Raw genomic sequence first — 26,078 nt, 5'->3', positions numbered from 1 at the left:
TTGATGTTTGCGCTGACCATCAAAATGGTAGCTGACAAATAAACCAACCATAGCACACACGGTAGGTTTAAGAAGTCACACGCTTTATTGAAGACAACATCAGCAGAACTTTCATTTGGCAATACTAACATGTCTGAAACTCAAGGCAAAGAGACTAAGAAATAAACAGAATCAGAATACATGACACTAGTGAGGAAAAGCGGTAATAGTGAGGGCAGCGTCCATACACAAAATTCTTGGTGTTAATTCAACTAGCATGTGGTGTGACCCAGTGTTGCCTCTGCATTCACCGAGGAGTGGAATGAACACAATCAGAAATGTTAAAGAACTTTGACTAAATTAACTTTATTCTTAAAACTGAACACAGGGTTATGGAGTATTAAAGTATCTTAATTCAACTGGTGCAAAAGCTTCACTCAGACTTAAAGAGACGTGGCGGTGGATACAAACAGTGAGTGTACAGGGCGAGTTTAATGTGCTGTCATACAGTGTATGTAACAAAGTGACATAATGACATGCTGAATTTTAAACCTGCCCTGATTTTCACATAGTAGTTATTATTGTGCATTCAATACATCTCAGACTCTCATGTGACGTCATGTCGCCCTCTATCTTGCTCTGTCATTTAAAGGATGCAGATTTCATTGGTCCATATTAGTTTGTTATAAGCTTCTTGAGGTAAAAAGTGGAATTAATGTGCTTTAAGAGCTTATCCAACAATCTGTTTTGTGATATGATCAGGAATGTATTGCTATTAGGAGATAGCACGAGTTGGCATGCTAGCTTCAGTAGACACAACATAGACACAATGTCAGCATTGTTGTTTCCTCACACTCAGTTCAAAACGTCAGTTCATTCTCTCAATGTTTTAAAACTAAAATTAAGGCCCGATTGGACAAACGGAGTCCTTTCAGCTGAACTAAGCATGTTGACTTTTTCATATCAAATCTCTGTCAGTGTATTTGCACTAGAGCATGACCATTTTACAGCCAGCACGGAGAGGAAAAAGAAGGAAACAGACCGACTGTTCTTTAATCCAAATATATAAAATGCAGTATTTTTAGAAGACAAACTTGAAAAAATGAAACCTAGCCTCTCAGCATTTAGCAGAGTAAAGATCGACACAGGCTACATGGTGTGTACTGACACAGCCTCAGGTTGCAGAGTGACTCACAGCAGTAGTGAGTTAGCTACATTAGTAGTCTTACCCTTCTGTGCTGAATTTCATAATACAGTGTGTGCACATCACAGCTTATAACACTATTAAAATAGAGTGAAGCTAAATGGACGCTGCTGTTGTTAGCATTCTACTCGCCTGGTATTATTTCTCCCTGGCAGTTAAAATCATCACATTGCTGAGTTGACTTGAATGCACCTTTACTCCACAGCTGAGTCAGGATAAGTTAACAGGAAAAAACAGTGAGTGAGCCACAGAAACCAAACCAAAGTGAGTTTTGACAAGCTAATGGAGGATGGATTACTATAGAACACACTCGTACACACATGCACACACCACACATGGAAGTCATCTCCTAAAAAATATGGCAGACTTCAAATAGTCATTCTGACACAATGTATTATAAACCTTTGACAAAGAGAAGATTCATAACCATTACTCAATTCATAAATATAGGCAGCAAAAATACAATACAATAAATCTATTCTTAGGAATCAAGACAGGACATAAAAATATGTAGAAATCTTCACTTTAGGATGAGAATAACTGATTCATTCAGAAGTTGTTTTGCTAAAACTGCAGAGCCACAATAAGGAAGAGTTAGGCCAGGTGTATCAGAAAAAAAAAAGAAAAAGATTGTTATGTCCTCGACTACATGCAACATGCTGCCAAAGCTTAAACAGTGGGCTGGTAACATGTGCTAATGACATCCATGAAACCACCATGGTGACATAGCAGCTCATTTAAAACGTGTTTTCATGTGAATTTTCTCCTCAAGTAATTCACATAAATGTTAGTGTTTTACAGCCTCTTTATTCAACCGAACATAGAACGCAACCAATTTAAAGACATTACCTGGTGGCTATTAATTAAGGCTGGTCACAGACTGTGTGCTGCATGCCTGACCTGTCAGCTAAGACAGTTTTTCTCCTTTTGTCTTGACAGTGGCACCACAATGGATCTTCTCCATTACATAATATTTTCCTCAGCTTGCATTCACTTTGTATTAAGTCTGAACACATGGCTTCTGAGATCCTGTTCTCTCTGGCCTCCATATTGGATGTTTTTTTAAAACAGCTTTGTACTTGTAGCCTTGCTGTCACCAGTTGTGACTGTTCTATTTATAATACAGTATCAGACATTGTTGGTGCTGCCAGACAGCAAGTTAGCAAACCTAGCACTGTGTTAGGTAGCCAGCTGATAAAGGTCCCTTATCATGTGTCCTGGCGGCTCATTTAAAGGCACACTTTTTTAACATTTTCAGATTTGTTGGTTTTATGTAGAACATCAACAGCTTTTTTTTAAATGTCCATGCCCTATGATGTACACCTCCATGACATGCTGACGAAGGAGTATAGAAGGGCTTGCAACTTTTAGATTCCAATATCTTCAAAAAGGAAGTACACACTATTACATTACTTTTGACTTCTTTTGAAATCTATCTGGGGTACAGGCGACCTCGCCTGAGAGGCAAAAGTGTCTGTGACACAAATAGTGATCAGTTAGCAGCTCACACTGTTGAGCCAACATGGCTAACACAGAAACCTGGGACATCCACACTCATGAATTAAACACCTCATGCTAAATTATTTTTGCATATACCTTCTCAAACCTCTGCTATGCATAGCTACAACATTTTTCAAATGAAGGCTGTATGCTGTCAGTAACTTTAAAATAAACACTAAATTAATATCAGAAATTAAATGTGAGTTTGAAAATCACTGCATTACAGACAGTGATACAAATAAATACATAACAATAAACAGTGTGTACTATAGTTGATCAACATCTAGAAATCAAAGTGCGGTAAATATTAAATATTAAAGGAGAATATAGCAGATTTTGACTTCCAAAGAGTATATAAAATATAGGTCACATGTCAAAAACAGTTCTGTTACTATGATTGTGAAACTTTCTTTATTGTGACACACTTCCGAGGAATGTGGCTGTGTGTGTGTGTGTGTGTGTGTGTGTGTGTGTGTGTGTGTAAGGAAGAAGTCAAAATTGTGACATGGCGGCCAGTTCTGTTGTGTCATGGGTCATACAGTTTCAAGCATCATGCAAAAGAATAGTTTGGCCTGAAAGCAAGACTTAGAACTTTTGGGAACCCAAACTAGATAAATGATCTCAATCTCTGAAAGCAGGCTTGATGAAAGAAACAGTTCTCTTCTCATGTGGCCTCCCACAAAGAGCAGATTGTGGCGCACTGCTTCTCAGCCATAGTTCTGACATTGCAGAAGACAGTGACTGCTGACAGAAAGTGACTGTATAAGTTTTTTAGACAGAGGGTGAAAAAAGATTTCATTTTGGTTAACAGCCGTGTGCTGTCGTTGCTCACTCCTTCTTCTGATTGGCCAACAGGGAGGCCTCCCATCGCTGTGCCATGGTGTTCTGTCGTCGTGGCACAGAAGAGAGAGAAGGGGGGAACTGGAGGGAGGGGGAGATTCAGCTAAACCACTGAAACCAAGATAGATGGATGGGTGAATGGTTTCATTGATGGAAGGATGTGGCAAAACAGGGAATGGACAGAGGGCGGGATGGTTGGAAGGATTAATGGATGGTTGAATGCAAGCGTGACGGGCATTGATAAAATGAGTTCAGTAATGAATATGATTTGCTAAATCGTGAACTGCAAGATTAGAAATTAATCAGTCCAGCTGATTAACAAATCAGGAAGGCAACAGATGAGTGAATGAGTAAAGGGTGAAAATCAATTACTCAACATCAAGATTAAACATGAGCATGGTTTTCATGCTGTGCACTGATACATGAAGCACGCCAACACAGTATCATACAGCTGCAGTCTAACAGTTAACTTTGGAAGCTCATAGGGGACTTAATGAAAATGAATTATTGCATTTACATTACACATACATGTGTGAAAATGATAATGCTATTGTGGAAGGTTCAGGTTTTAATAAGGTCCCCTAAAGGCTTCTGTAGTCCAGTCCAAAAGTCATTATTGCATGATTGTATAAAAAAGGATATTAAATGTTCAATGTTTTTGGCTTTTTACGCTGGCCCATGTGGCCATGATTGAAATGACATAAATCAAGGGCTTTTCATTAAGGGTGTTCAAAAGACTTCCGAGAAGTTTCCTGAAGGTCTATGCATACAGGGTGATGTATGCTGCACATACTGTATAGCCCCTTGGACTAGCTTTTGAACTGTGATATTAGGATCTATAAATAAATTTAACTTGAATGGCCATCCACTGTGGCTTATTTCTCCACCAACAAAATGTTTTTTTCCAAAATCTGGTCACTAGAGGGCATGTAAGTGTGTTTATCTGTGTAGCCTGGTTTCTCTGAATCTAAAAACGGTATATGACTTTAGATGTTTAGTGTGAGAAAGACTCTACAGAAAAGCTTGGAGAAACATCACAGTTATGCATAGGCAATAAATTCAATGAACTCACCTGTCTGCAGCACAGTTTACATTATAACAGCAGTCTGTCACTTTGTTTTTGAATTCTGAGTTTGAAAATCACTGTTAAAGCCAAGAAAATGGTTTTTGTGTACTAAACATTTGGAATTCTTCCGGTAAGTCCTGTTGTTCTGAGATGTCAGAGGTGCCATACTGCCAATGTGGAGAACTAAGAGCTTTGACTAGAGTAAACTACAGATTGTCCATGCAGTTAATCTTGGTATTGGTAAGACTCTAAAAACCAACAATAGCAAGCAAAATTTAGAAAGTATCCAATCTCCTCCTCCACCTCCCTTCAGAGCCAGTCTCCAAAACACATGAATGTGCACTATCACTATGTTCAACAAGCTGACTGAATTTTTCTCGTAAAAAAAAAAATACACTGAATGCCACAGTCATAAAAAAAGCAAGCAAAGTGGATCAAAGTGGTCATGAATGCTGCCACAGCAGCTGTTTAGTTGAGCTGACGGGCTGTGTGCTCTGTGCTACTGAGTTATCACGCTGCTGAGAAGCAGAGGGCTTGGTACTGTGAGGAACCCACAGGCTCTTGACTTTTCCTTTTTTACAACTGCTGATGCAATGAAAAGAGATTTTTCTACAGATAAAACACAAAATGCTTCTAAAATTATTTTCCAAGCCTAGTTTTAACTCAGTATAGATATAGGTTTTCTTCGATAGAAGCAGTAGCAGGGAACTTTGTCTCCAGATCAATAGAAAGATAGTTTAGTGTGTTTGTGTGTGTATCTGCAAGGGTCAGCCAACCTTGTGGTCACAAGACAAACTGGATCGTTCCATTTTGCGGGTCCTAGAGGGAGACGATGGGGAGGATACACATCTGTCTGAAACCTCTGGCACTGCCATAAAAACAAAGAGCATTTTATCACATGGGGAGAGATAATCATCATATTATTGTTCAATAAGAAGAAAGAAGAAGAAGAAGAAGAACTACAACAACAACAAAAATGCTTTCTAGTTCAGTTGGTTTGGTTGGCTGGTGCAAAGTTGAACACTCCACCACCTCTTTAAATTTTTAGAAAGTGAATCATTTGAGCTGAACTGCAGCAGAACAGGAATGGTTCGAGGAGTTCAGTTATTCAGGACTGTACGTACCATTGAAAGTGATGTTGTCGCCCAGGCCCGGAGACACGAGCACCGTGTCATACCTCTCTCTCCCTTTCTTCCACTCCTCCTCCCGCCTCCTCCTCCACATCTCCTCCCTCTGCCTCCTCCACTCCTCCTCCCTCTGCCTCACCATGCGGATCTCTTGCTCCACCAGTGACTGGCTGCTGAGAGAGCGTAGTTTGAAAAATGGATTTGACGAGAAAGTGCTCTCCTGGGTTTCCACAGACACAGGGGCGGAGCTTAGGCAGAACTCAGAAGCACTGCGAATGATCAGATTGGAGGTTTCCACAACAATGACGTTGGCAGAAGGCACCGTATCCAGGCTTGTCGGCCAATCGGAGAGGCCTCCAATTGCAGAGGAGAGTAGGCGGCTCCTGGAGGCGGAGCTGGAGCAGTCAGGCTCCAAGATAATAACATTATTGGCTGTCATCTCATGGTAGACTGATCGGGGAAGGGAAGAGGAGCAGGAGGGGGATGGGGAAACAGACAAGGTAGGGGTGCGGCAGGCCGGAGGTCTGGGTGGAGATCGTCCTGTTTGAAGGTTGGATGGTCTGAACACAGAAAACACAAAACAAAAAATTCACAAATTTCTCTTTTGTTCCATTAGTCCTGTTCATAGTAGAAGGAAACAAAGTTATTAATAAAGACATTGGAATTTTGAAACTCTTCAATAGTATTTGTGATAATTACAATAATCTATATTTTTAAAGCTGGTTTAATATCTCTCCTAACCTATCCCCCTCTCAACCTGCTTCAGCCCCGTATACATCTTCGGTACACTCCCAATCTATAATACCCTGACTACACCACAGACATTGTTTTATACTGCTGTGTACACTGCTCCAGTGGACCACGTGTGAAGAACCAATCTATGTTACAACAGAGAGCTCACTGGCTGGGACACCACGATCTCCATGTTTGTTACCTAGATGTAGTCAGGCCCTGCGCAATCATTCCCCTCTCTCTGCGGTGTCGCTCCTCTCTCTCCAGAGTCAGCCGGATCTCTCTCTCTACTGGAGTCTCTGGCTCCTCCAGGGGGCTGCGGTATGACGAGTCATCCAGGCCTGAGTCCTCTGAACTGGGGGACAGGGTGGAGGAGAGGGGTGGTTCCCTTGGCACTGGTGGATGGATCTCCCTTTAAGAGAAGAGGAGTAAACTCAGTTCATGTTACGATTAATGGTAAAAGTCAACTAAACACATTATGCATTATTTTACGCATAATACATGTTTTTATCTGACCTATGGTCAGAGAGAGGACTACAATAAAATAGAATTCTTATCGGAGAAGCCCTCCAGGGCTGAGAGATTAAGCAAACGTGGAAGTAACTAAAAATGCAGTCCCTCAAATGTCCACGAGGCTTCAGCAGCTCGTGTCAAAATGTCAAGCTATGGCAGAAATGAAGTGTTTACAGCCTCGGTCTCTGTAGCTAACTGTCCCGCTCATGACAACTGCACAGGGGCGGGGACTCTTACATAACTTAATCCATTAAATTATATCAAGGCTTAAAATGATGCATTATTGGGGCTGAGGCCTCTGTGAGTGACAGGTAGCAGCGAGCTGTCTGCTGGGCTTCACTGGGCCTCAGATAGTTCCAGTCACCGATCTTCACCGCTCAGACGTGTTTGTGTCTTTTGGAAGATTTCAGTGCAAATATCTGACAAACAGACTCATCTGTCTTTCTGTGCTGTCATTGTACTAACAGACTGGAGGGGAGGGACACGTGATGTGTTGGATTAATGAGAGACCATGACACTTAAGAAAACCGAATTACTGGGTTGGTCCGACTATGATCGGATCTTTAAGATGCATGTATACACCTTAGTCTGACTAAAATCGGACCAGATCTGATTTCTCATAGTTGAATTAAAGCACCCAGATTATTCGATTGATAGTTGCATTACTCCTGCATGTATACGTTCCAGTGGATCGGATCGGATTTTGTGTTCTGCGCAGGCGCAAGATTTTCCCCGGGACCGTAAACCAGAAGGAGACAGACGGCGGCGGTGGCGTCTTTCCTCCGAAATCACCACAAGAAAGAGCGCCATTGTGCATCTAGTTTGTGTAATGGTCATGTACATGTCGTCATTCGGCTTTTAGATGGACAGATGATGGCCCAGTCGGCAAATCTTAGTATGGTGACTTTTTTTATTTACACCAAAAACCGAAGAAAAATACTCCCAAGTGGCAAAGCAAAGTAGCAGGAATATTTACAACAGGACGAAGAGACAAAATATTTATAGGAATCACAGCAGCAACTGGGATATACTGGGATAATTGCAGTTGTCTGATTGAGTGGCATAGTTGAACTATGATTAAGCTATGAACTACGACTAAGCGGCGCATGTAAACGCACTGCCTGTTAGTATTAACCGGCAGGCAGCTGCTGGAGCTGGAAGGTTCTTGAGGAGACAGCTGTGGTCAGAGTCCAAGCTTCAGGAGGAAGAAATACCCGCAGTGGAGAAGAGCACAGGCTTTGGTTTACCAAAGAAATGCTCAACCTCCAAAGGACCTGTCAAAATCTTGAACATAAGTGGCATTCTACCAAACTTGAAGTGTTCCATGTTGCCTGGAACAATAGCCTACTGAAATATAAAAACAACCCAAAATTCCTGTTCTACGCAGTGGCAAAACTCACCCAGAAACAACCGACTCCTGTTTATCCCGCACCTTCTGCTGAAGATTTAATTGATTCTTTTAGCAGTAAGACTGACACAATTAGAGATAAAATTGATGGTTTGCTCTCTACACAATGTCTGGACTTGACCCTTCTAAATTTCCCCTCCTCTGCTCCTCAGTTGAACTGTAAATTATCATTAAGTGCCTTCATCAAAATAGTTCTCGCTGCCAAACCTTCAACCTGTCTGCTAGATCCTCTCCCTGAACCACAAGATCTTCTTCCAATTCTAATTCGCTCGATCCTCAACATCATCAACAAGTCACTCTCCACTGGTGTGGTGCCCTCAGCCTTTTAATCCACTGTTATTAAAAATTACCTAAAAAGAAAAACTCGGCCTCATGCCACATGGCTCAAAGAAAAGGCCTCTAGGAAAAATCAAAAGCCTAACTATGAGGGCGTTATTAATATGAGGAGTTGAAGAACAAAGGAACTGAACCAATGGCCAAAAGGTGGGAAGAACTGTAACGCAAGGTATGACACCCCCCAAAACTTTCACCTGGTCCCTATTGACTGCGGGCCAGGAAACTCCTCCAGGATCACAATGACATCACTCAGAGTTTAAAGGTCAGGAGACCCCTCTGCACATTGCATTCCCAGGGTAACATGGTGCTGTGGAGATATGCGTGGTTTCATCCAATAGTTGATTTTTTTCAGGCATAGACACCGTTATTTGACAGTCGATAGACAGGAAATGGGAGAGAGAGGGGGATGTGACATGCAGCAAAGGTCCTCTGGCCAGGATTTGAACCAGGGTCCACTGCGTATGTGGCATATGCTCTTAACCACTCGACTCTCTGCACACTGACTTTCATCCAATTGTTACCGTAAGGATTTACTTGAGAAACGTTTTATCACTTTGCTTGGCCCAGGCTTCAGTTCTTTCCTCGCTGGACGAGACAGACTGTTTTTTTACTTTCATTTTTGTTGTAATATTTTTTATTATTGTTTTGGATCCATAGAGGAACACTGCACAACCCAGTTGTTCCTCAGTGCCTGCAGAAAGAAGAAATAATCTTCAGAAGGAGACGGAACCACCAAGGTTCAGTCCTTCCATCAGGTCAACAATGCTGTGGGATAGCAGCCTGCCTGTGAGCTAGTAGGACGCTACAGCTGAGCCTAGCTCGCATCCAAAACGAGTTGGAGCTTTGAGTCAGACGGGACACACACTAGTCGCACCCAAGTAAGAGGTTACTGTTTGGGCAGAAACAGATAGTATATGAAGTGCTTTTGTTGTGCTTATGTTTTGCTGTAAAGAGTCCTTCATGTGGTTGCCTGTACTGTATGCCAACCGTGTTATTAGCTCGCTAGGAGCTCATTCATGCTGATCCACTCTGTGGATAGCTTGTGTAGTTTTGCCACTGTGTGTAATCACTGCATGTCATATTCCAGCTCAATCAGCGGACGATAAAGAAACCTCGAAACCTTGCCGGCCACTGGTTGAGGGAGAGAAGGCTGCTGTGTGCCACGTGGTCGTTATGTTATTCTTTGTTGTCTAAGCACTTGCTTAACTTCCTTCCCTTTTTACAAACTCACACACACACACACACACACACACACACACACACACACACACACACACACACACACACTCACACGTAGCCTTATGAGCAATCGGTTGGAAACTCATAGTTATTAACCCCACTTTAATTAAGACATGTGATATATATTCCCTCTTATTGACATTTTAAGGTGGACCCCTCTCAGTGGCACGACTACCCTTTTCAGAACCGTGGGTATTATCTCTCCAAATTCATCTCACGTGTAATCAAACTACACGTGAAGCCAAAAACGATGGAATTGTGTGTGTGTGGTGTGTGTGGTGTGTGTGTGTGCGTGTGTATGTGTGTGTATGTGGGAGGGAGCAGGGAGTCTTTTGTAAAACCTTCAAATATGGCCGAACCTGGACTGGGAAGTCATCACCAGACTACAAACTAGTGGGCGTGACATCGGAAATCTTGTCGGAGAGACTCAAGAAAGCTCCAAACATGACTTGGCGAAGTCACACGAGATTCTTCAAGACGATCACTACATGTGCGCAGAGTTTGAACAAAGACAATGGTTACATCACCTTATGTTTGGCTTGCTTATATTTATGTGGTGCTAAATCTAGAGAACAACTGTTACTTATTGAAGTAGGTGGTTTATGTTTTGGAGAAAGCTTTAAAGTGAAACTCTCACCAAAAAGCAACCTAGGCTTTATTTGTGAATGTATATGAGTCAAACCTTTGTGTAAAAGCATAATCACGACAAAAGAGGCACTTTTAAGAAGTACCGTAGTCAATTTTGAGCAAGCTAATTTTCAATGGAGTGCTGGGGCACTCTAGGCTAGCATCAAAATCGCTATTTTTAAAACACTAAGAAGGCTTGACACACCATAAAACTTTGCTTGTAGTATGACCAGGGTCTCTACACATGAACATGAGCGATGAGAACATTGTCTGTGTACACAGAGTTTACTAAAAAGAAAGTTTTTGAACAACTCACATTAGCAGCTGTATCTTTGGCGTGCCGCCATCATGGCAAACAAAAAGTGTCGATCCCCGAGTGCAACCTAACAGGAAGGCTTGAGGAGCAGTCCACCATTACTCTCCTTTCTATTATGGAGGATTAGAGGAAGCGTGCTTTGCTAATAGACACTGTGATGTATTGGTAACAGTCTGCCCCACCAGTAGGGGGGGCTCTGCTACACTGAATGGTATGTGTACGCTTCAGTAATAAACAAATCAATATGGAGGTACACCTGAAGGTGGTCAGACTTCTTTCGTACCATTTAGCATAGTGATGCTACAATAAGTACTGATGTTATTCTCAGTTTGACTAGAGAAGTCCTTACAAATTGGCAACAAGTCAAGTAACCCACCGATGCTGTCAGATGAGGACGAGGCTGCAGGGATTTACACCTTTAACAAAGTTGTCAAAGGGGGAGAGACCACGAGAATGGCAGCACTTATCGGTCATATTTATGCCTTTGACGAGTCAACAACAACAATGAACAATGTCGATATGTTGAGAGGTAAAGAAAAGTTGCTGTATTTTTAAGTGTAATAGGGGCTACACCATATGGACAGCTGTGTAGTTTGCAGGCTCCAGATAAACCAGGAAGTAAACCGTACGTGGACCTCATGAAAATCCTGAATGATCACTTCTCTCTGAAGCCCATTATAATTGCGGAGAGATTCCGTTTCCACAAACGAAATCAGGAAGTGGGAGAGAGTTTTGCACAGTATGTGGCCGTTTTAAAGAAGCCGTCCAAACTCTGTGATTGTGGCACTCATGCTTTACGCAATAGATTTGTTTGTAGTCTAACCAACGAAAACATCCAGAGAAAACTATTAATAGAAGCAGCCTTACCTTTTCAGCGTGCTGTAAATATTTCAATGTCAATGGAAGCTGTAGCTAGAGAATCTCAGCACTTGAAAACTTCTATGAAAGTGCACCCTGTGTCTGTTTTTTCACCACACAGGGAGACAAATACTTTCATTGTGGCAAGGCAAATCATAATGAAAGAGACTATTACCACAGAGAGCAGCAATGCCACAGCTGTAAAAAGAGAGGCCATATTGCCAAGTAGTGTAGAAATAAAAAAGGCCAAAGACACCAAAGAAAAATATGAAACAAAAATGAAACCAGGGAAACCATCTGAAAAAGAAAAAAAGAGGAAAAATTCATAAAGTAGGAGCCAATGCTACTGACAGTGAAAGGGAGTCCACATCAGATTCAGACTCTGAATTTACACTGCATATGGTGTCAGCAGTAGTGAAGGACACAGAGCCAGTGAGGGCAGTTAAAAAGGAAAATGCAGCGTTGTCTTTGATGATGATTAGACTCAAGATTGAAGGTCATGTCACTAATATGGAACTTGACGCTGTATCGATGATCTCAATGGAGATGTACAAAACCAAATTTGCCCATGTAAGTTTACGGAAAACTAATGTAGTGTTGAGAAATTACACAGGGGAAGTGCTGTTACCAGAGGGCATGGTGAAAGCATTGGTGAAGATGAATAAACAGAAGGTCATATTGCCCTTATACATTGTGAAAGGGAAGTCACCCCCACTCTTTGGCTGCGAATGGCTAAGGAAAATAAAACTTGACTGCCGTGAAAAAAAGACAATGAGAACAGGGCACAAGGCCTGTGAGGCACTTGAAAATGTTCTGAACTGTCACACCCAAGTTTTCAGTGAAACCCTAGGAACACCAAAGGTCTGAAGGTCTGAAGGTCTGAAACATCCCTGACGTTGAAACCAGGTCAACACCCAAAGTAGTCCCATCCCCACTTGAGACTGAAAGTGGAAGCTGAAATTGATCAATTACACCAACAGGGAGTGTTTTCTCCAGTTCAATTCAGTGAGGGCAACCCTAATTGTCCCTGTCATTAAGAAGGATGGTGGCATGAGAATCTGTGCGGATTTCAAAGTTAAAGTCAATCCAGCTTTCTGCGTTGAACATTACCCAATACCTTGTATCGAGGATCTGTTTGCGTCTTTGTCTGGAGGACAGCATTTCAGCAGACTGGATCTTTCACAGACTTATCTCCAAGTGTTTGTCAGTGAAGATTCACAGAAATATCTCACTATCACTACACACAAAGGCATGTTTCTTTGCAATTAGTTACCTTTCAGGATAACGTCTGCGGCCTCAATTTTCCAGAAGATCATGGACCAAGTGTTGCAAGGACTCCCCAACGTCCACTGCATTTTGGACAATATCCTGGTAACAAGCAACAATGACGCTCATCACCTGGAAAACTTGAAGTCTGTACTCAATCGTTTAGAACAATTTGGATTGAGAGTTCAAAAGGAGAAGTGGGAGTTTTCAGGAGTTCTCTGGAGTATCTTGGGCATGTAATAGACTCAAAAGGACTTCACATGTCACCTGACAAAATCCGTGCCATACTGGATGCTCCTGAGCCAACCAACAGAAGTCAGTTATGCTCTTTTTGGGACTCATTAACCACTATGCACATTTTGTTCCAAACCTGTTGACCTTACGCCACCCATTTAATGCTTTGCTGCATAAAGAGGTAAAGTGGGAGCAGTCAAAAGAATGTAAAAATGCATTCTGTAAAACTAAGAACAGCTCGCAAGCAAAAGTGTTCTAAAACATTATGATCCAATACTTCCAGTTATACTAGCCTGTAGGGATGTAACGGTATGAAAATTTCACACCGCGGTAATAGTGACCAAAATTATCACAGTTATCGGTATACCGCTGTATTTTTTCAAATGTCTTCAAAATGTTGAAAAAACACTGATAAATTGAAATAATTTCATCAAGATTTATATTTAAATATATTTATTACATATTAAATTAATCCAAAACCTTAACAAAACACTGCAAAATCAACATTAAATAATATAAAAGAATGTATCAAAAGTGTGCAAAATAGGTCATTGGCTTTTTGTGATGAGGGCACACAAGCAGCCTATTTTTGAAACATATCCGTTCATGTCTGCGTCGCAATGGTAGAATCAGATGTAGTGGCAGCAGCACTCGATTGGCCAGCAGACCCTCTCTGTGAAAAAAATGAATAGAAAATGTCATTATAAAATGATTACTGTCATTGTTACTTAATACTAAGGGTGCAACCAACAGATCACAAAACTCACATTTTAGATCATATCACTTTTGTGAGGAACAGGCATTTTTTTAGATTTTTTGGCCCTTATTTCTGTCTAGACACGTTATCTTCACCATTTAATATTATATAGTTAATATAATATATATTATATTATTTATATATAGTCTATTCTACAAATAATCCACAAGTGTTATATATTTCTGATATAACTGGCTGGATATATATTGGCTGTCTGTCTCTCTGTCTGCCTGCTCGTCTGTTGTCAGTGGACTCGGTCAGTCTGATTGGTCAGATGGTTGATGAGCCACAGGTAGATGCTGCTCCGGTGAACGTAGCTGAGATGAAAGTCAGTCATCTCAGTTACTTTGCATTCACTAACTCAGTCCACCCAGTACGTGTTTGTCTAAAATCCTCCTCACTGCAGCTCTGCATCAATGTTTGGGGAATTTTTAGGTTGACTTTAAAAAGTGAAATCTACAATTAATAAGCGGTTCAGATAACGTGCCAAATCACGGATCAACTTCGTTCATTTACACCACCATCTGGTCAGTTTACATTAGTGACAACAGCAAATTAGACAGAGAAAACTTGACATACACATACATGATGCACCCGAACTTAAGGTTAGCTTACCTTGCATTCGCTGAACAGTCGAGGGTGATGGTCATGTAAATTGGATGTGTTGCCGCCACTCGCACCAACTTTCTTCTTGCAGCTCCTGCAGATAGGGCTGCCATCCTCGATCAGCTGTCCCTGAGTATTCTTATAACAACCACAATACGGCCAGACTTCAGATTTGGTTTCTTTGAAGGCGGAAATATGCCACGAGGACCGCTACTATCACGTCCTCCCTCCACCATGTCTTCTTCACTACATAATAAGTCCACATTGCACGTTGCATGCTGCACATGCGCCGAGAGTTTTCCACACCGTGGTTACCGACCGTGATGGTTACCATGGTAATTAAAACTTAAAAGGTAACCTTCACCGTCGGGAATTTTATTGTGGTTTACCATGACACCGGTAACCATTACATCCCTACTAGCCTACTAGGACAAACAGGGGCAGCTGACACATTCCTTAACCACCTGGAATGTCTGCCCATGTGCTGAACTTATGTGAGGCAAGAAACCAGATCAGACATTACACAGTCTCAGGTCATGGAGATGGTATCTACCAGTCGTTTTCTCACCATCAAGGAGTCTGACAGTAGTCTCTCGCTGTATCTAGTAGGGAGGAATGAATTGACTTTACTTCAAGGCTGTGTAATGTGGGGAAATAGGGTGATCGTCCCACCTAAATTGCGTCAACATGTGCTGGAAGAACTGCACACAGGGCACCTTGGAGTGGTAAAAATGAAGGCCATGGCATGGAGCTATGTGTGGTGGCCGGGTCTTGATGCTCAGATTGAAGAGAAGTGTAAAACTGCTGTGTCCTGTCAACACATCTAGAAATCACCTAGACTTACACCTCTGCACCCATGGCCCTGGCCCTAGCAAATTCATATCGATTTTGGACTGGCCCGTTCGAGGGACACATGTTCTTTGTTGTGGTTGATGCCCACTCTAAGTGGCCTGAAGTCATTTTAATGAACTCAACCACGTCAGAGAAGACTATTCGGGCACCTAGAGGTCTATTCAGCCATTACGGAGTACCACAAGTGCTTGTTAGCGATAATGGACCGCAGTTCACGTCAGAGAAGTTCGCCAGCTTTTTGACATCTAATGGTGTTAAGCATGTGCACTCAGCTCCCTTCAACCCTGCGACTAACGGCCTAGCTGAACGATTTGTACAGACCTGTAAACATTCTCTTAAGTCATCAAAGGGAACTTCAACTGTTCAAAAGTGACTTGATACCTTCCAGCTTCAATATAGGAACTCGCCTCATACAACTACTCAGGAGACACCGTCAATGCTGTTTCTGCACCACAAGCTTCGCACTTGCCTTTGTTATGACCCTGGGTCATTATTATTTTGTGTGTGTGTGTGTATATATATGATGCTGCTCTGTCCCTCCTCCTCCAAGAGTGTGAGCAGTCTGCTCTGAGTGTGTGTCGATGATTGATAGCAGGTTGGACTTCCTGATTGGCTGGAGATGCTTGATTGCTGCTCCAGGATTGGCCAGAGGCAGGAGAGGAGCCCTTTTTGAACCACCGGCTGGCTGCAGTCTCCCTCTCCAACCATTCTCCTACATCCAACTGGGACCAGTGTTTAGGTTGATTAGGATTCTGTGCTCGCATCTTGTGAAACCTAGTGTAATTTTTGATCTAAGTATTTTGGTAAAACTTGTGCATTTAGAACATCGTGTGTGGTAGCCCAGAAGGAGGGAGAAGCCTTTTCTTTAACCCTTTTTTCTCCTGTTTCCGTAACTTAGGAGTTAGGTAAGAGATTGTCTTTTGGTTAATATTTTTGTTTTTTAATAGGGAAGGTAGGGAGATTGATGATTTTGTTTGTTGTTTTGGCCTTCACTCCCTCTGAGCAAAATTAAAATGCTACCTTTAATTTACAAGTTCCTGTGACACTGGCCTTGTTGGGAGTGGGAAGAATGGGGAGCAGCACATCATGATATGTCTCTGATTCCCCTAGATCAGTGGTGTAACACCTTGACCTGCTAAAACTGAGTGTGGCAGCAGTGGTGAATCAGGCACAAGGGTCCCAGTGCACCTAAAAGGCACATACTCTAAGGCCAGGACATTCAGCATCTGCAATCCAGTCCTTGTCCGGGATTACCAGAAGGGAGAGGAACTGTTACATCACAGGCTGGTCCAGTATCCTACCAGGTCAGTGTGGGATCAGCACACCTGTGCAATTGGCATGCTGACCAGATGAAGGCATATCACCCTAACATCGTCCAAGCTGCAACTGACGTTCAACCGACACCCAGCATGGACAGTCCGCCAGCTCCGCCTGATTTCCCCCTTACGACCAAAGCCAGCAAAGGCCCGATTATCTGATGTTTGCAAAGGACATCGTGTCTGATTTTCCTGTGGTGTGGGGTGTGTTAAGAGTGATGTGTGTCAGCACTTACACTGTTCTAACCTGCTCTCCCTACTCTTGTCATTACGGACGTCTGTGGCTACGGATTAGTGCTCACCCAGCTACACGTGGACACTGAAAAGACTGTTGCATCTGCATCCAGGTCCCTTACTGACTGTGAGAGGAAACACTCTATTATAGAGAAGGAGGCTCTGGCTTGTGTGTGGTCAGCTGAGTGTTGGCGCACGTACCCGTGGGGAAGACACCTCACCCTGCGCACAGACCATAGCCCACTTACTGCCCTGCTGTACACCAAAGGCTTCGGAAGAGCAGGTATGAGGATTTCAAGATGGTCAGCTCGCCTCATATGCTTTAACTACACTGTGACTCTGAGACAAGCCAAGGTAAAGCGCTATGTAGATGAACGTCGTGGTGCACGGTTTCTAAAGTTTCAGTGTGGTTCCTATGTTCGGATCAGGAAACCAGGAATCATAAAGAAAGGACACTCCATGTTCACACAGCCCCTCCGGGTTGTTGCTCAGACAGGCACGGCAACCTATGAACTTTCTAAGGGTAAAGTATGGAACGCTGTACACCTGTCCCCTGCAAGTTTCCCCTCCCCTGAGGTGCACACAACCAGTACCAGTGTACAGCCTGAGGATGTTTATAAGCCCCCTGAGACCCCCCCGCCTGCTCGACCATCTCCCAGGCCCCAGCGGAGTCGCAGGCAGATTCAGCCGCGTGCATGGCTGGGAGATTTTGCCACCTGAACTCTGCCTTTTTAAAAAGGGGCAGAATGTGGTGTGATTTATGGACTGTTACAAGTGTTACAAGTACTGAAAAGTCATGTTTACAGATTTTAGGGAATGTTGGGATGTTTAGAAGCTAATTTCACTACTGAAGTGTTGACACAGCTAAATGTTCACTGTCTGTTTGTATTTTCATAAGAGGAATTATTCTTAAAAAAGAGGGATGTGTGGTAGTAACCTCCATGAACCCTTCCAATCTGGTTTCAAATCATTCAACTCTTCCGAAGCAGCACTTACTAAATGAACAATGGTTTTCTGCTTTCCGTTGACTCAAACCAAACCTCTTTGCTTTCCCTTCTGGACTTCTAGAGGTGCAGCTTTTTAAAACTGTTGATCACAATAATGTACTATATCAGCTCGAGAACCAAATTGATGTGAAAGGCTTAACGCTGTCTTGGTTTAACTCTTACTTGACTGTCTTATCAGTCAAGTAAGAGTTAACTGTAGTCCACAACAACATGATCTCAGACCGCTCAAAAGTGCAATATGGTGTTCCACTGCTCTATTTATATGCTACCCCTCAGTGTTATCACTCACAAGTTTAATATTTTTTTTCACTGTTACGCAGATGACACACGACTATATGTACCAGTTTCGCCAAATGACCAGTCTTAAATATCAAATATTGACAATGTACAGTTTGGTATTCTGTCTGTTTTTTTAACCCTGTGATAAAACTCAAATCACCACCATGACATGAGGTGAGATTTGCTAATCTTTATGTGTGAACATAGAGAGTATGGTAGTGGTAAGCTTTTTTTTCATTTAACTAACTTGATTCCTGACGATAATCTTGTGTGAGCAATAACAGTTTGAGTGAAGCATTGAGAACAAAACCAACCCAGCCAACCAATCAGAGGTAGAGTAGGGCGGTTCTTATGCGAAGGATCCTGTCTTCTTGAGCAGTAGGACCTTGCTGTCTGCTGTTCAAGTAAAACAATACAATGACAAGAAGAGTAGAATCAGGGTTCTCCCCAGAAATTGGGGCGCTTCTCGCTGTCAGGCGGGGGACGATCAATCAACAATCAAGCGATGATAATCCCAATCTCAGAAATGCACATCATAATTTCCAAAACAAAACAAAACATCACCAAGCCAAGTTCTATCCAACCAAAAAGTCCAAAATATAAGAACTGAAGTTGAGCTAAATTTTAGAATTAGTGTATACAGAAAAAATCAGCCTGAGAAAGCTTAATAAAAAACAGGCAGTAGCTGTAGCTCTGGCATTTCCTACCTGTGTTTGAGGCGGGGGCTGCGAGTGGGAGGGTACAGTGATATATGAGTGCCCTGGAAACTCCCCTGAGCTCTGAGCCCTGGTTTGGGGATTGGTTGACCTTTGACCTCCTCCTCCATCTTCTTCCACTGCTTGCAGGCCAACAGAAAGTCTACATGCTCAGTGGAGACATTTTCACTGAGGGTGTCTTGGTGGACACAGAAATCTAAAGGAACCTGATGGGAAATACGAGGTTCTGGATTAGATAACAAATGGGAGATGTTTTCAGTCTTAAACTACATATTTAAAGAAAGCCAACATTAAAAAGCATTTCAATTCACATACATCTTTAGAATTTAGACCCAATTCAATCTCAGGTGTGTTACAAGACTCAGACCTTCACAAGAATATTGCAGAGAACAAGGGAGAATATGAAAATACAACTCAAGTACTGGAGGAGTCACACACTCTGATGATGTTGTCTAAGGCTAGACTTATCAATGGTGGCCCACAGGGAGTAACAACTCCTAATAGAAGTGAAAAGGAACAGAACTTTGAGGAATTTTAATGATGTAATTTGTGAAATATGTCCATAATTCAAGAGTAGCTTCAAAAACATAGAGGGCAGCATATCTCCAGATCAACCAACAACATCTGCTCTTTGCAAGTTATCCTTTGTTAGTAGTTAGCTAGCATTAGCTAATTACCTCATGGCTCAGTTAGCCATGTAGCCCAAGCTCTGGATTTTGCCAGGTTCGGGACCTAGGATCTTGGGGAGAATCACCTCGGGCAGGTTTTGCAGAGTGAGATTGAACAGGGATGGACACCAGACCAGGTCTGAACAGTCTCCAAGACAGAAAAATGCAAGGAGCAGGCCCTCTTCTATGGAGTCTGCCATGACGCAGCAACGTATTTCTACAGTAGCCCAGAAGGGACAAACATAGACTTGCTCTGGGGGGAGTTTCACTTTCTTGTTATGGCATAGTTGCTGAAAAACTAAGTTGCATAGGAAAAAACAACTTATAGGTCAACATCACATGTCCTCCCTGCTGAAAAAAACAGCATAGACCAGCACGATTTCCATGCTGGTTAGTGCTGGTTTGGTGCTGGTTTAGCTGGTGGACCAGCATGATGAAGCTGGTCCACCAGCAAGGTCCCATTAATTATGATGGCCTACCAGCATCCCATGCTGGTGCTGGTATGCTGGTCACCAGCATCTAATTACCAGCCCATGCTGACAGGGAACACCTGTGCCTGAGTCCTGTTCAATCAGCATCTTAATTTGCCTACACCTGTCAGGTGGATGGCTTATCATATTGGATTTTAACAAATGTGTGCTCACCATCTGAAAAAAGTAATTATTTTGTGTACATACAAAAGAAAAACTTTATAAAATGGTTTACTTAAACTTGTGAGAGACACAGTAGCAACAAACAAAGTGTTGCATTTACTGTATGTTTTTGTATATTTAGTACAGTATTAACATTTTGTTTCAGGTGCCCTCAAATTGAGCCCAAATTCTTGCAGGTTTGAAGCTTGTATTCAATAAACTTTGTGTTCTGTGACAACCTCACTGACTCTGTGCCCTATATTGGATTCTCACAGCCAAATTCACTCTGCAATTTACTCTTTACTTAAATTTACTCTGCAATATGAAATAAATTGTTGGCACATCCCATGCTGGTGCTGGTATGTTGATGCTGGTATGCTGGTCAGCAGCATACCTGCATCAAAACACAACATTTGCTGGTCAGCAGCTATGCTGGTAGATGCTGGTTTTTCCAGCAGGGCTGTGAGGGATCAAGTCTATGATGTACATCTCAACTCCAAAGTTTCAGAGGAGGCAGTCTCACCTTTCTGTCAGGGTCTGTGGAGCTGGCTGTGGAGCTGACAGAGAGAGAGCGCAGAAAAACATCTCTCCTCGTCTTCATCTGCTCTTCATCATCATCATCATCTTCGCCTCCCCTCCTCTCCTCCTGCTCCTTCTCTACTTCCTCCTCTCTCTGCTCCTCTGCACCATTCTCTACTGACTCATCGTCATCCTCCACTCTCTCCCTACTCTCTTCTTGTCTCTCCTCTTCGTTGCTCTCTATATCACAGATGCTATCATGATTCTCTTCACCTGCTCCTTCCTGGTTGGTGGCATCACAGGGCGCGAAGGCTGCCCATTGGTCCTCCCCTGCGTCACTGTCCGAGTACACGATAGCCAGCTCAGCTTGGAGGCAGTCACTAAGGTGACCATCGCTTAAGTCATCTCTGTTTCCACGGTCGTGACCCCAGGCCTCCTGCAACATGGCCACTATTGCAGGCTGCTCTGCGGGATGGGATGTGCCACCCAGGGGTTCTGATGATGAAGGACAGACTGGACTGTCAGAAATGAAGGGCAGCTCTGCCAGAGCATCGTCTTTCATCTCTTCTTCCATCTTTCCTATCCACCTGTGCTCTTCTTTAGAGTCTTCCCTCTCTCTCTCTCCAATCACTTCATCCTCACCTTCTATTTTTATTCTCCCTTCATCTTCTCCCTCAACTCCACTTCCCTCTAAATCTTCACTCCTTGTTTCTGCTTTACCCCCACCTCCCCCCCCTATTTCTTCTCCTCCCTTCTGTTGTCCAATCTCAAAGACAAGATAGTCACACTCATCTCCATCTGTTTGTCCACTGTCTCCCCCTGCAGGCTCTTCTTCCTCCGGCTCCGTCCTGCTTGGCTGCTGCATCCCATGGACCTCTGGGTAATTGGGTTCCACTAATTCTCGGCTGTTCCAGCTAACCAAATTTTCTCTTTCCAGCTCTGTTAGCGGTGGTGATGAACTAATTGCCATGGTAACTGGATCTGTTGGCTGTATTGGGGTTAGAGAGTCGTTGACAGGGTTATTGTCACTGGTACTGCCGTCGTCCTGGTGAATGTCCGTTAGCTCAGGTGTTGCCCTCCTGAGCCCGGCTGTGGCTCTCTGTGAACACAAACACTTCATAAGAACCTGATCACTGTAAAAACATTTCAAGGCTTTTCAAACAGCATTTGTACACAAATGTAATGAGACAATTAATTATTCTAGATACTAATTCTGAGGTACTAAGACAACATTTTAAAAGTTTCTCATTATTAGAACATTTCATTAGCCAAAACAAAAATGTAAAAATGTTGATTTAAATGCAGGATTAAAAATGTTATCATCATGGCTGCATAATATATATATGATTATAATTTTAGAATAATTCTATGATATATAAATTGTTTCAGCGTTGAGATCGCAGTGTTGGCATGTGTAATAGTCACATCGGATGACCTGGAATGTCATGACTATCTCATGAAACTTCAAACAAGTCTAGACCATACTCTGATTTACAGAGATGCACAGGAAGTCTGTCTGTTTCAGATGGACTGGTTCTTGGATAGATGGCAGGTTGTTGCCTTTGAGTGACAAAACACCAATCAGAATCATCAGTTCATCAAACACAGTAGGACGCACTCTCCTAAACAATTACCCCAGTCTTTCTTATGATCCATTATGTATGTTTGCACCATGGTCTGGGTGAATTCTGATTGGCTGGAAGGTGTGAGCACTTCAATAGCTCCAGTGAGACTTCCTGTTTACCATTTTAAATGAAGACTCCAGATCCTGTCCATCAGTCGCACTGACTTCGGGACAGTGGCATTGCTGTTAGCTAGCGAGCCTTTTTGTTTCACAATGCTGTGAAATTAGATTTACTGTCCATCAACAGTTATAGTAGTTATTTAGATAGTTAGATAGATAGTTATTTACTTTGAATCTTGCTAGCATAATGTTAGTTTTCCGGCTGATAACTGAGATAAAGGGTTAAATGAGCTGAGCAGACAAGTTTATCTCCTGCTGCTACGTCGTTTCAAACCTTGATGTCGACCATTGATTCCTGATAATGGACACTATACTGAACTGGATCATGAGAGCACTAATAGTCAGAGACAACTGACACATACACAGTTCTACACGTTCTCATGCACATACAGTACAGCTGTGCACACACTGTAGATGAGAGCAGTGTAAACTCCTTGTCAGTGTGATGAGCTAAACTCAAGCCTTCATATCGTTACCATGGTGGCAATGCGTTGGCTGTGAGTGGGTTAGCAGATTATTATGGTCTGTCTTACCAGGCATGTGCTGGTGACAGATGGGAGATGTTACTATGGTAACACTAAGTATAGATGCAGAGGCAGGCAAGATGCTGAAGTCATTTCTCTTTCAGTGAAATCACGATGTGAGAAGAGCAATCACAGATTAAACAGCAACACTTCTCTGTTATCTTACAGGCACCTCTGGAGCTGTTTCGTAGTCAGACTGATGTGAAAGTGGTTTACAGATAGTTCACTATCCATGCCCAGTACGCAGAAAATACTAACAGTCTTTGGAGCTTAATGACCGCAGAGAGCACACTTATAAGATCACATTAGACCATTTCAGAAAAAAGGATTAGTCATGAGAGTCAGCTGAAATCCTGAATGTTTCTGTGGAACCACTCTATTTTACCACTCTATGCCAGCATATTAGTTTCTCCATGCACAGTTTATAAAGCCTTCAGGGGAAAACTGAGTGATGCATTTTTATGCAGAGTCTGGCTAGTGTCTGAATGTTCAAGCTAGGAACCAAAATATGTCACAGGACTGTGTCCTGTTGGTCAGTGGGAATGGAATGTCAAGTTTACTATTTTTTGTAAAGGATGAATAATGTCAGAATTAATAAACACAACACAATAATTCAACTCAGAACATCATTTGGACAACATTTCCTCATCATTGAGACCCTCTGTGACAGCAAGGCTCAATAGGTATTCTCTTAGAGGTCTTCATGAAGAGTTCACATTTCTGCATCGGCATTAACACGTGAAATTAAATCTGCACTTGCTGGGCTGTCACAAGTAAAATAAGACATAAGTCTAAGTGTACTGTCTGCTGCACACTTTATTAGTGAGTGCACATATTGTGCATCACACATGACACATTTACTGTTTCATCAGAGGCTGTATGAAGGAGATTTAATGACAGTGCTTAGGTGCTTCAATCAATTTATTGTAAACTCTTCAGTTCTCAGGGAACATCTGGGGGAGGATTGGACAGCAGCTCCCTGCTTTAATCCGTGCTTCTGATCACTGCCTGCCTAGAATTGAACCAGCATCTTTTGGATTACTGGAAGACCTCTCTGACCTCTGTCATTGCACAGCTGCACTCTCAACTTAAGATTCATATGAAAGCCAGTTTCTACACAGAATCAATTCTCATCCCAAACCTGTTTGTCCTGCACCAACAGCTGGAGACAACATCATAGCCATCCTTTAATCACAGACCTGTGTGTGTGTGTGTGTGTGTGTGTGTGTGTGTGTGTGTGCGTGTGTGTGTGTGTGTGTGTGTGTGTGTGTGTGTGTGTGTGTGTGTGTGTGTGTGGAGGGGGGGGGGATTACGCAGCAGCATTCAGGCATCATGTGTTTTATCAAAAATGAGAATAAATGATGTCATGTTGTTTCGTCAATAAGCATTCACAGATTCATGATTCTGTTCAGTGTTTGGTCATCTATCTATCATATTTATCACATATCTGTCACTCTCTGCTCTCTCACAGTCTGTCTGAACACTGTCATGATAGTGTGTCTGCTCTGTGCAGTCAGATGGCCGCTGAGCCAGATGTGTTATATAAGACATCCTCACGTCGGGCAAAGCAACAAAATCGTGACAGATTAGCGCATATACAGAAGCCAAGGAAACCGGATTTAGATAGTAGTTCAAGCTAAGCCAAAGCCTCGCGCAGACACCTCGCGCAAAGGTTACGTGCTGTCCGCCAAAACGTCCCCAAACCTCCGCCGCAGGTGGAGGGGGCCATACATAGGTAAAGCGTTCTTGTTAACGCGTGTCAATGATTGGTTCATTTACCTACCAACAGCTTCCAGCACAGCAGCCAAAACGAGATCATCTCCAGGCGGCCGCGGCGCGCGCATTTCTCTCCACCGCTCCCAAACGGCAGCGCGAGCAGCCAGGCGGCCACCCGCTCGCGCGAGGAGGGACGCATGCAGGCTTACGGCTGCAGCGTGTGTGTGTGTGTGTGTGTGTGTGATGAAAAGAGGTAGAGAGAGATAGAGAGAGAGAGAGAGAGAGAGAGAGGGAGAGATGTACAACAGTCTGCCAATACAGATTTATCTCTTCTGCTCTGATTCACATCGCTCAGGTGGTTGCTCCCCCCCCCCCCCCCCCATCCGCCAACCCTCCACCTGCAAGGCTTGCTGCATCCGACGGCCCCCCCAGGCTCCCACACTGTAAAAGATAGCCATCCAAACAAGTGGGCTAGGCCTATAGGGATGTAACATTCACTAAATACATACGCTGATTGGAAGAGATGTGATGATGTCACGGTTTGGTACACCCTAAGTACAACCAAATGAAGTAAAGTAGGTAGCTGAAAGACTGGTTACAGACACTTTCACACTCACCCCTTCACACATACACATTCATACTCCACATTCATATTCATACATTCAGGAGGAGCAGTCTGGGCTTCAGTATCTTGCTCAAGGATTCTCTGGCATGCAGCCGGGTGTGACACCTGCATTACACAACTACCATAGCTGAAACCAATGTAACCAAGCATCTTGGCTTTGCCAAACTGGGCAGGTCTAATTGAATCAAAACATCATAATGGTACAGCGCTCAATAGTCTATAACTGTCAGCCATCAGCGATGGACAATGGAATCATCTATTGGCCCAACCCTAGTTGGGGTCACAGATTCTGACTGTCACTAACCTCAGTCAGATAAAGGATCAATGAGTCAGGAAGACCAACCCAACATATTGAACAAAACAACCCCGCTGTCCTTTCACTTCTTCTGCTACCGGGGAAAGGGCGATGCATTCTGTTCATTTTACCAATAACCATAATTTATTAGGTACACCTCAGGTATTGTAAGCCAAATCACAACCCTTTTCCAACCCCAACCAATAGTTTTTGTGCCTAAACCGGACCAGACCATTAGCACAGTGTTGTCACAATATGGAGTCTAAAATGTACCCTGAAGATGTGGTATGCCAACACATACATTGCCAAGAGTCCAGTAATTAGGTTTAAAATAAAGCACTAC

The 26,078-nt window shown here is 42.9% G+C and overlaps 1 protein-coding gene across 4 annotated transcripts; it reads right to left on the bottom strand.

The window, feature by feature from the left end:
- Window positions 1–329: 329 nt before the first annotated feature.
- Window positions 330–25,166, bottom strand: LOC119010921. Of its 4 annotated transcripts, none has more exons than XM_037083515.1 (7): window positions 24,883–25,166; window positions 20,836–21,930; window positions 19,004–19,218; window positions 6,651–6,860; window positions 5,714–6,276; window positions 5,366–5,457; window positions 330–3,604 (listed from the first exon to the last, which is right to left on the bottom strand). In XM_037083515.1, exons 1-7 carry the CDS (start codon window positions 25,012–25,014, stop codon window positions 3,512–3,514), a joined length of 2,400 nt encoding a protein of 799 aa, XP_036939410.1. In that variant the 5' UTR covers window positions 25,015–25,166; the 3' UTR covers window positions 330–3,511. The 4 variants fall into 4 exon arrangements, with proteins under 4 accessions (XP_036939410.1, XP_036939413.1, XP_036939411.1 ...); XM_037083518.1 differs by having other exon boundaries at window positions 24,879–25,017; XM_037083516.1 differs by having other exon boundaries at window positions 3,577–3,634.
- Between the last annotated feature and the right edge of the window lie 912 nt (window positions 25,167–26,078).

Source organism: Acanthopagrus latus, chromosome 21 (assembly GCF_904848185.1).
Source record: "Acanthopagrus latus isolate v.2019 chromosome 21, fAcaLat1.1, whole genome shotgun sequence".
NCBI lineage: Eukaryota > Metazoa > Chordata > Actinopteri > Spariformes > Sparidae > Acanthopagrus > Acanthopagrus latus.
The sequence above is the reverse complement of the archived record's forward strand: the minus strand, read 5'-3'. Positions and strand labels throughout refer to the sequence as shown.